The sequence below is a fragment of the Anastrepha ludens genome, chromosome 3 (genome assembly GCF_028408465.1).
Source record: "Anastrepha ludens isolate Willacy chromosome 3, idAnaLude1.1, whole genome shotgun sequence".
Taxonomy (NCBI): Eukaryota; Metazoa; Arthropoda; class Insecta; order Diptera; family Tephritidae; genus Anastrepha; species Anastrepha ludens.
In genome coordinates, this window is record NC_071499.1 from 29730835 (window position 1) to 29742784 (window position 11950).

General features: G+C 39.1%; 1 protein-coding gene across 5 annotated transcripts in view; it reads left to right on the plus strand.

Moving 5' to 3' along the window:
• The window catches only part of LOC128857285 (uncharacterized), a 206783-nt gene that overhangs the window by 158787 nt on the left and 36046 nt on the right, over nt 1–11950 (plus strand). For 4 of the 5 annotated variants that reach the window (XM_054092977.1, XM_054092979.1, XM_054092980.1 and 1 more), the window contains exons 8-13: nt 1722–1920; nt 1981–2696; nt 6794–6811; nt 9697–9850; nt 9914–10037; nt 11633–11864. In XM_054092977.1, the coding sequence (XP_053948952.1) occupies nt 1722–1920; nt 1981–2696; nt 6794–6811; nt 9697–9850; nt 9914–10037; nt 11633–11864 (1443 nt within the window). The remainder of the gene's footprint in view (nt 1–1721; nt 1921–1980; nt 2697–6793; nt 6812–9696; nt 9851–9913; nt 10038–11632; nt 11865–11950) is intronic. The other variant, XM_054092978.1, reaches the window with a different exon arrangement.

Below are 11950 nucleotides of genomic sequence, written 5' to 3' on the forward strand. Positions count from 1 at the left end.
ACTGTTTCTAGTTCAGAAGAACGCCTCCAACTATTTCGTGGAAGACCGGATCGTCTGTGTCCTTGTGGGTTCTATTCCAATGTTGTTCTGCTACTGCTTTCTCTGTCCTTTCGGAGAGTGTGCCCGATCCAACGCCATTTACGACCACTTAACCCCTTTTGGATTGGATCTTGCTCGGTGATCTGCCACAAGTCCGTATTTCCGAAGGCATTTAATAGTGTGGATTTTACGCAAGAGTTGAATACTTTGGTTTTAGTTTTCTGTGAGATTTGTCTATTTTTCCAAATTGACTCTATCCGTCCAAAGGATAGGACCTAGCTTTACGCAGATAGTTTTCTGCGTCTTCTTCAGCTCCACCATTAGTTGAAATTATGCTACTGAGATAACAGAACTTTCAACATACTGCAACATATATTTTATACCCTTGCAAATCTACGTGTGAGGAGCTGTGTAATTCGATATCTTTATCAAAAAGTTTAGTATTGGACTATTTTGAAAAATAAACAAACAAAAGTTTTTGAAAAAATTGTGTCTTCATTTCTAATACGTGTACTTATTGAACCCCCTTGCAATTAAAAGTTTGTAGGAGTAACTTCACGTTGTTTTCATCAATCAGTTAAAGTAACTCAGCTGCTGGTAACTCGTGAGGTCCCGTCGACTGGTTATTTTTAGACGGCTGAATAGTTTTTCTAATTTCTGCTACAGATACAGGTAGACCGTGCATTCCTTATCCTGATCTACATGATAAGTTTCAGGTGCGATGTCGCTTAACAAATTACGTATAAACTTATAGAAGAGAATGCAGAAGTGTATTGGCTTTCAAGAAGACTATTTTGAAAAACAATAAAGCCACTTTCATTATTATTCTACTGTGTTCTCATTATTGGACACAAACTATAAAGGCAACCCTCTGAATTTTTTTATAATTTAAGGAGTTAGTCGTAGTCAGAGCACCGAAAAAATTATGATTTTCAATCATTTTTTTTGCTAGTCAGTTGCTTTATCGACTTGACTTTAGCGAAAGTTAAAAAAAAAACATTAATAATTGTTAAAGTTATCGCTGTTTGTGTGGAGCCCGCTTCTCCAGAAGCCCCTTGCGGTGATCATCACAAGTCCTCGGAGATACATCTTAAGTCAATCGGACAAGAGAATTTAGTTTTATTAATAGATAATCTTGTGTCTGATCGAAACTTTTTCTTCTCAAAATTAACAATATAGCGGACTCAAGAAATATTTTTCAGATTTTCGAGAAAAAAAATCGACAATTAGTTGTTAAAAAATCGAAATTTTTGAAAAAAAGCAGTATACATTTTATTGAAATTTACCAAACAGTTTTTAAGTTACAGCGATCACCAGATCAAAAAACATAGTTTTGAGAAAAACGCATATAAAGTTTTGCTATCGAGCTCCGGAGTGCCCGAGCGCCCTTTGCTAGTTGTTGAATAACTCGAAAAGGATTTGTCGAATTCACTTCAAATTTTCACACAATATTTTTAAGATATTATACTTTAAGAAAATGCAACAAAAATCCAATTTTTTGAGCATTCTGACTCCCTCTAAGCCCTTAATAACTTCCAAATGTTGCTCGTTCGTGAAATTTGTCATGATAAAAATATAAACTATGAATAACGTTTTGACATTGCCATATCCCAGTTTCAGCTTTACAAATTTGTTACTGTTTTTTCGCATACATATCTAACATTTCCACCTACAACCCGCAGACTCTTTACGCCGCAGCTGGGTAAACGATTGTAATAAGACTGTCTCGTTGACAAAGGAGCATCCACGTGCCTCAATTTGGAGTCCCTCCTTTCCGCGCCAATATCCTGACAACGCGAATTGTTTCACGACAATAACAGCGCCCACAGGCTATCGCGTTGTCATCGAATTCGAAGAGCTTGTGATCGAGAATGAAGCGGGGTGAGTATGAGATTTAGAAAACATTTTAATCGTTCATTTTACTTTCTCAAAATTTTGCAGTTGTACCTATGACTATTTGGAAATTACCGAACCAACGCACTATGATAACTTCAAAACTACAAAATCTTCCAAAAACAAAAACACTATAAATATAAATAATAGTAATAAAAGTAATATTAACATAAGTAAAACCTTTCGAAAGCGAAGTTCTTATGAGAAACCTAGCCTTAGTTCATCGTATACTATGCCTACATCTACATCTACATCTACATTTACATCTAGTAATTCTAATGCCAACGCTTACTCTAATACGTATACTAATTATGCCAACACGAATGCTGTAAATAATATAAATATGGATGTGAATGTGAATGCAAATGTGAACACGAACTCAAACTACAACACCAACACCAACATCAACACCAACACCAACTACTTGTATTCGAATAGTTATAACAACTACAATCTCGCGCAAACGAATTACCAGAAGCTGCTGCACATTTTCTCGAGCCTCTATCGGCCGCACACGAATTACCTAATACAGACACCCGACTATCCCCGAGGGAATCCCAACTATCCAGCCAATCATCACAATCGGATGCGAGCCGAAGGCAACGTAGATACGAACGCATTACCGAAACGTTTATGCGGCGATTGGAGTTCTAAACTGAAACTGCTGCGTCATGTGTCGACTGGCTCTTATTTGGGTTTGCATTTCGTATCCGACTACTCGCATCACTTTGGCGGTTACAAAGCGAAGACTTATATGGAGAATAGTGAGTATTTTTTAAAAACTCTCTTCATTTCATATTCCGCATACACACTCGAAATTGCTCATACAACGCCTCATGTCAGCTGCGATGCAATCCATTACACTACTTCGTACATTCTATGCAAAAGTGTAATCGAAAGTGCATACATTCTAACTACTAAGAGATCAGGAACGCAATTGGTATATTGGTTTATTCAAAAATTAAAGTCAGGAGCTTGGAAGCTATGCTATTGGAAGCAAAATTATTGTCGATATATTTTTTTATTTCCACGAGAAAAGTTGGGGACGAATCCTCACACTTCGAACTGAAGGGCTATGACTTTTTCTCCATGACATTTGTTGATTAGGCATTGTAGAATCAGAAGAGATTCACAACCTTTTTTTAGCTTGCAATCCTTACTGCATCTCTCGTCTACATAAAACCAAGCTTCCAGACGACTGTATAAACCACCACAACCGAATGCGTCTCTTTCTAGCGGGTGGTCATCGAGACGGCAAAAGTCGTTGTTTCAACAAAATTTGCACGCGATGCTAAAACAACTATGTAAGGAGAGGTGCCGCGCACTTCTCTAATTATCTCTGAATTGTGGAAAGCAAGTAAAGAGCTACCACTACCGAAATTTAAGAAACCCGTCAACCAGATATGGCCCATATCGCCCGAAAGCAGAGATTTCAAATAAATCGTCGCCGAAATCAAATTACTTGAGCGAGCAGTCCGAGTGGAGCTGAACCTGTCGAAAACCGAATCGGTCTTAAACTAGTAAGCTTTTAAGGAATTAGTCAGGACAAGGTCCACATACCCATGCCCTTAGCAACATTTAAACTTTTAATGGAGAGACACACCATTGCATTCGCAAATTCCAACTGAAAACAGTCACATACCTGCGCAATCAGTAGACAAACGTGGACCGAATGAAGCATGGGTCACCCTAGGAGTCTACTTAAATTAAGTGGGAACAATCTAAGAATCGTAGTAGGTGCCCGAACTGAGCACACTCTAATAGGAAGGCATGCCAGTAGATTAGGGGCACCATCCAATGACCATTGTAGAAGCTCTCAGGATATAGAAAAGGAGAAGGAGGAAAGTCGAACAACTTCAACGCAGGTGCAGGGTTCTGTGTAGCAGAGGATTGACTTTACACGATCTCGCTTTTCTGGGCAACATTGCAGTTGATGCGAATCTTATAGCCAGCTTTTTAAAGGCCACACAACCACACGATGGTTTAGAGAGGACCAAGTAGAGTCAGGAGAGGATAGTTCCGGTTGTATTGCAAGGGTCTTCTAACTGGAATGGGGGCGTCGAAGGACAGCCACTTCACCTAACCTAACCTAAACTGAGAGGCTCCCGGCTTCGGTCACAGCAAGGAAAGGGCTCTAGTAGCTGGACGCGAAGAACGTAGCTCAAAACCACCGCACTTGGGACAGTCTCGGGATGTCTTTGGTTGTCGCTCGAAGTTCACTTTCACAGTGATGCCTTTATTTTCCCGATTATAGAATATAATATAATGCTTATCAGCAGTTTCTGTTGGTATGTCATTGATTTTAGTACAGCCGACACCTGCTGGCGGCAAAGTTGCAGACAATCTAGACACTCAAAAGTTACCTGAAGCTACTTAAACTAAAATACAAGACTCAGCAATAGCCAAATGCGGCAATGGAAGAACAAACACTACCTATCACGGCCGTGTAGTGGAAGAGAGAAAAGGGATCTAGGCTGTAAAATTGACTTAGGCTACTCCCAAAAGACACACCAAGGAACCAAAGGCGCCTAACCGCCAAACCCGAACATTTGCAAAGAAAATGTTCAACAGTCTATTTCTCTATGAGATCGCCACAGCCAATACAATGGGGGTTGTACGGAAGTGAAGGCTTCTCCGCCAGTGACCGGTGAACACAGCTATTCGCTTGGAAATTTTATGGCGGGGATCCCCAGCACTTTAAGCGTCCTGCTTTCCTCGTACTGGCCAAAGTGATTTTGAGATAGAATGGAATTCCATATTGTTTGAGTTTTTTAAGAAGGAAATTGTGCAGTTTCCCTTTAACAACAGTGAAGAGGACATCGATGTCTGAGATGAGAACAACTGAAACCGACAATTTCATTTCCTTCTATGTTCCTTTGCCCGGGAGCCCAGATAAGGGGAATTTTTCATTCTTATAGAAGTTGACTAGGAGAGAGCTGCAACACGGCGACGACAGGGCTTTGAACGCAGCTTGCCTATAGGAAAAAACATGTATGTCTCCTTCCCAACATCATAACTATAAATTAATATATTCTGGAAGTATGAATCTATGGGAACCCTCCCGTGATACGCTTTAAACCTTTAATTGGGCGAGATCTAAATTAAATATAAGTTAAGCAGAAATAACTGCTGGCCACCTTCATACACGGATATGCTCTCTGATGTGTTCCTACCAGCGAACATCTTAAGCATACGACTTTACAGCGCTTCTACAGTGCAATGCAAGTGTGAGTCGACTGCTGTGAAAGCGAGTTCAGTTAACAGCGAACAGCACACGCATTACTTGCAGTTACAATCGAAGTGTGAGGCGACTGTTATGAGAGCGACCAGAGCAATTAACAGCGATGAGTAATAAAGTGTGAAACTCACTATTGTCCAATTAGAATTTGTAAATGGGAGTTCTGTTGAAAATGGATCTTTCTTTTTAGCAGATGACTCCGGTGGTAAAAGGTTGTGTTAAATAAAGTTAATAATTTTTATATTATAAAAAACTTATAATTTTATAATTTATATAATTGGCGCGTACACCCTTTGTGGGAGTTTGGCCGAGCTCCTCCTTCTATTTGTAGGGTGCGTCTTCCACAAATTGAGGGTCCTACAGTTTCAAGCCGACTTCGAACTGTAGTTATTTTTTTTTTTATCAGGACCTTTTTCATGGCAAAGATACACTCGGAGGTTTGACATTGCCTGCCGAGGGACGACCGCTATTAGAAAAAACTCTTTCTCCCCATCCTGTTCTCATTCCGTCTTTTTCTTCTTCCTCATGATTAGTCTTTCCATTGCACAGGGGCTTTCCTGCCCCTTTTAAACCTTTGGATCTATTGTCACCGTAAAGCGCAAGCAACTCATCGCTCAATCATCTGCAATATTCCAATGCGTAAAGGTCAATAAGCCTTGCATAGAATCCTTCTCTCGAACACTTCAAGGGCCGCCTCGCCGGATTTTGTCGTCGATGAGGAACTTATAAAACGTGGTTTTCAATTTCAAGGATGGCAAAGCTGAAGGCTACTTCAAAATTATATACCTATGTCTATTAACTGTCGTCTCTGAGGTGGATGTCTAGATGCGACGGTGGCGAGTATTTGTTTGATGGCAGAAGATATTTAAGATATTTCGCCTTGCCCTCGTTAATTGCCAGACCTTCCCCATCTAGTGAATAGATAAACACTAGGTTTGATCAAGTCACCGGATAGCCAATTCTCACTCCACCTAATCTCAATTAAATTCGTACTTTTCCACAACTAGTGGCATTTATTGGGAAACCTGAATTTAAAAAAAAGAAAAATAAAATTTATTAAATGTATATACCCATTGGCGCATTAAATATATTAACTTTTTTACTTTTACTTTGTAAAAAAAATTCTAAAACTTAAAATATTTATTTGTGTTTTTACTTACTACCTGTAATTGTGTGTATGCCTTTCAGTGAATGTGTTTTCTACCACATACTCGTATGCGTTATGAAGAATATATGTATGTACCTGTACATAAGTATATGCGTACTAATATGAGTTTGTACGTATTAAATTTTTATATACCCTATTTACTCTCTATAACTGTATAATTGAAAAATTCGGCAATACACAAAATTGTATTTTCTTAATATTGATACACTTCTCATTATACTCATACGCATACACTCATACTCGTATATCGAAATGCTGCAAACGTTTTTTCCCCACAAAGCTTTAACCATTCTTACTCTATTTCACCACCTCTTCTGCTTCTTTCGATCACATGTACATGTCACATCACAATTTCTCTCTCACCTTTACATGTGTATGCCTATTGTAAAATACTTTTACTTTTGCCTCGTATTGCAACTAAAACTTCGATACTCAAATACTGAACATCCTACCAGGAAGTTATACGTTCCGTGGTAAGTCTCTCCAGTGCCGCGTGTATGTGTGTATGTGTTTTGTTGTGGTATACATACCCTGGAGGAGAATTTTCCATATCGCATCAAGGTTGGAGTGGTCAAGTCAGTAAGCTGGCACTCTTTAAACCTTCTAAAGCCCAACAACAAACAATTGAATTCCCACAGGGTATATGTATCCGCATATACAGGCCAACAAATGCATACAATCACACAGTGGTCGCAGTTAACTTTTCAATGTTTTGAGTTGTATAGAATTTTTGTTTAGAAAAGTTTGCTTAATTAAGTTTTGTGGAGAAATAGAAATCTTGCATGAGTGTTTCTCTTTTTTGTGTGCATATTTAATATTTATAATCATAATATTAAAAGTATTTTGTTGTTGAACTTTAATATCAAATGATATAGAATAAATCGCGGCTTAGCCTCTTGTTTAAAATAATGTTAAGTTAAAGATAGCAACCATTGGTTGTACGTATGTATAAATCCACGTCATTATTACTTTAACTGTTAGTCGAAAATATTTCACGATATTTAGAAACCACAATTATTTTTAATGAAGATAGCGAACCACTATATTTTAGAACAAAATTTTATATTTTTTTTATTATTGCGTATGGGAATAAGTTTCCGCCCTAGTAAAATAGGAGTCGCTGCTGATACTATTTTTGTTTCCACTCTAGTAATATACTGGTGGTTTGAAGGTGTATATGTGAGGTCTCGATCGCAGTAGCTGAAATTCGTTTGAAGCGTAAAGATTCTTTTTTAACTGACGTCAAAAATGTTGATGTCTACGTTCGTCCTGAAGAAAAAGCATTTGCGGGAAGTCGTGCTTCATTAGGAATTTGTATGCTGCCTGAAAGATGGAGTAAAGTTGTAGCTTCCAATGACACATACTTCACATATTATCAAGTATTCTTTAACTGTTTAAATAATTCGTAACTTTGGCTAAGAAAGGACGGAAACTTATTCCAATATTTTTATTAATTTCCTACATATTTCACATTTTTGTTCTTTTCATTCGATTTTGCTCTTGTAAAGAATTTTCCAATGAGAGGTGTTAATTTGATATTCAAAGAAAAATGCTATTTTTTAATATAAATGATCGGATGTTTATTTCGTTATAAAGAGGAAGTATGCCGTTAATAGTGGAAAACAACATCAGGCAAATGACCACCACGACCACGCTTACAGGATAATATCATTTTCATAAAATTTTCCATAACCGAATTACAAAGTGACTGCCCTATGTCCTCGATAGCCTCACGAATTCCATCTTTGAGGTCTTGAATCGCGGTGGCCAATTGTGATCACCTCTTCGAGAGATAACAAGGTCCGGAAACTTTTCCCATAAAAGGTCAATGGTTTTGTTGCTTGTTTGGCACGTACCATCCAATTTCGGACAAAAAAAAATCGTTAATCATCTCTCGATAGCGCAATCCATTCACCAATAACACCTGTTATTGGAAAATCCTATATTATATCAGTTTCGGGAAAAATAAATCCATTATTTTCTCGGTAGATGGCTGTTGTGATCGACATCTCGTAGTGTATCGATCGAACAATTTAAAGTTTATGCTCGTTGTCAAGGTTACTTTTTACACTAAAAACTGCTTTGGCTGTTTTTTGTTTGATAGGTATTTAGTGCTGGCTTAAACCTGTAGAGGCCATTGTGTTAGCAGTGCCATGTATTTGGAGTCGAAGATATTATTTCATATAATGCCTTTGCCAGTTTTAACAATCTGTTTAGCCTTTCGTCAGCAAAATCCTTCAAGGAAGAAAAATATACTGATCCTAGGCACATTTGTCGAGTCTTACAAAGAGCAATGAGCAACTGCAGTGTCCCGTCAGTATTCCAACCAGTTTGGAATTTGTACTTCCTTGCAAGGAGTAAAGACCGCCGTATCTGGATTGACCTCTGGTCCGACCTGTTCCGTCCACTTGTAGATCTCCCTAAGCTTCCTTGTGCGTATTTCACTCATCATTTGAGGGCATCTACATGAGATGATAACAGCCAAGTAATCAACAAATGCCGTCAGTTTCGGTTCGCTATTCCCAAGTTTGATGAGAACTTGTTTTACTTAGAAGTGGAGAATGCACTCCTCTCTATGGAGTTCCTCTGTTTGCCTTTTTCGAGATTGTACTGGACGCTCATTCACCCATCACTATTCGACAGTTTAATAGGCTGCCGAACCAGTGTTGATCCATTTGAATACAGGCCCTCTATCAAAGCTTCCGTATATGCATTGTTAAAGGCTCCAGATACATCAAGGAAGACTCTCTTTGGCTTCGTAGATGGCATTAGTCATTGTCCAGAGAGTGAGTGTCGGCTAAGGAGTACTACAAGTATTATTTATTATTTTTCTTTCCTTTTACGTTAAGTGTTGCTTTCTTCGAGACATCATTTCCAGCCACATTCTTAAGCTCGGATCGAATTTACACATTTATTTTGCATATCGTAGTGAGATGTTTGACACTTAAGTATGTCTAAATAGGTGTATGTATGTGTAGTTTGTCATTGAAAATACTTTTATGTGTCTCCCTTTATTTAAAACAATGGAATTTTTTTTTAATTCGAGACCCCAAATACCACCACAACAGCACAATCCTACGAGCCAGACAAACCTTTGCGATTTTTATTGGTGCTAAATTTGTGCAGATGTACAGATTTAACAAAAATATATTGCACGTTTATGAATATTGCCAAACTAGCTGTGCGTGAGTGTACATCATTTGCGTGCCAACTTAAACTCTACTTAAACTGCTGCTGATTTCTTTTTTTTTTTTTTTTTTGATTGAGCATTTTGAAAAGCGCAGTGATTTGTGCATTGGATACCCACAACATCACTCACATTACACTTTCTTCTTTTCTGCAATTCTCCTACTTTTAGCGGCTTCTGAATGCGCCAACGAACGCTTAAAATACTATAATGGTTCCTGTTATCTGTTCATTTCCTATCCCGAAGTCGATTGGTGGACGGCGCAGCAAGTATGTCGTGGCATGGGCGCACGTCTGTCATCGGTGTCGTCCTCTGATGAACACAGGTAAATTATGAGAATCTCTCACGAAGTTCTCTTCGTAGCTACCTTTTCTATATCTCCCCGCAGATTTATTACATCGAATATACGAAATCAAATTGACTATTCGCCTCAACTGATCTACTGGCTTGGTGCAGAGCTGGAGAAAAGCGGCCAATTCGAGTGGACAGATGATACAAGAATGAGTTTCCAGGTAATGAGTATGAAATGGGTAATGGGAATGAAATTTGAGTAATGGGAATGAAATTTGAGGAGATGGTATTTCCCTTTAGATCTACATTTATGTGAATAGTGATCCTCTGACCTTGTCGAATTAGGGTTATTTTCTCTTGGTAATAGACACATTGCGGAGAATCTCTCTTGCCAACAAGTGCTACTTTGGACTAAGTAGGCAATTGAGTACTAGAGTCCGCTCTCGACGAACAAAACTAACACTTTACAAGGCTATCTTCATGCCCGACCTAACGTATGGCGCAGAAGCGTGGACGATCCCAATATCCGATAAGGCGTCTCTGGAAGTGTTTGACAGAAAGATTCTGCTTAAGATTTTTGGACCCGTGAACATTGAGTTGTATGAGCTTTACGACGACATAGACATAGCGCGCGCAGTGAATAAAGTTCCAGCATCTTCTTTAGCTGGGTCATGTCGTCCGAATGGGTACAAACGCTTCGTCTCTGAAAGTATTCGATACGGTACCAGCTGCTGGTAGCAGAGGAAGAGGAAGGCCTCCTCTGCGTTGTAAAGATCAGGTGAAGAAGGACTTGCCATCACTTGGTGTGTCCAACTGGCGTCACTTAGCACGAGAAAGAAATAACTGGTACACTTTGTTGAACTCGGAGAAAATCGCGTAAGCGGTTGGTCAAGAAAAGGAAGACGCCCACACTGAGATGTTCTGTTCCCACATATTGTGGTCTCTAATTACTGTTGATCTCTTTACCACATTATTTGAGTAAGATTACGAGCCCATAGGCTATGGGGAGGACTTGGCAGTTGGACTTACGTGATGCGTTCGGCTCCTCGCGTAGTCGCTAACTGGAATAGCGTCGATATTAGACAGGCCAACATTAGTCAGCAGGGCCGACACGCAGGTTTCTCGCCGGTCAAAGCCGACTGAATTCGCATATATCTACTAAGACAGATTGCCTCCTAAGTCTGAACGACGTACGAAATCCGTGCAAAAATAAAAAAAACCACTTAATTGTTTGGGGTAAAGTTTTTTTTTATATTTCGATATTGTCTCTTTTTAGGCTTATACACCTCATCCAACGCTGTTCTAGATTCGTTCGAATAAAATTTTTTTTCTGGTTGCCATTTCTTCAAATTTGGGAAGAAATAGCAGCCCGAGGGAGCCAAGTCTGGAGAATAGGGGGATGTAAAACGAGTTCGCACCCGATTTTCTCGATTCAAACGATTGCCAAACACAAAGAAATATACCGATCTGGCTGGAACTTGGTGTGAGTTATACCAAGAGATGCTACTAACTAAACATAACCCAGATACGCGCTAGTGGTGCCCTCTCTCTGACTTTGCACGGACTTTTCAAACGACCCTCGAACACGAAGAGTTTACTTTCTCTATCGACGGCTAGAAAACCAATTAATGCCGCTAATAAAAGAACATATTCGCCTGGAGTTCCTCATAGTGTTGGAAATATGATAGATATAAAACCTATCAGAATAGCAGACAAAAAATGTTGCGAAGACATTGTATGTTGTCTTTCGTCCTATTCTTCCTCAACTAGTAGATACGTTTATGCATTGATTTCGATCTACTCTTTTCTCTTGTAGGGTTGGTTGCCTGGCCAAGGACAATTCGAGGAACTCCCCCCAGATGCCATCTGTTTGGGGCTGCAATGGAAGATGTCACCAACGCCAATGCTGCCTTCGGGTTTGTATTGGCAATCACAAAAGTGCAGTAAAGTCGGTGGATATGTATGTAAAAAACCGAAAGATTCATTTGGCACATTTTCCGCCAACAACCTAACAGTTACAGGTGCCGAGGGCAGGCTAGTGTCACCAGGTAAGCTATTTAATTGAATAAAAGAAAGTCGGCTCGGAAATATAGCTGATTAAAAATTTCAATATTGCCGAGAGTACTAGTTTTTG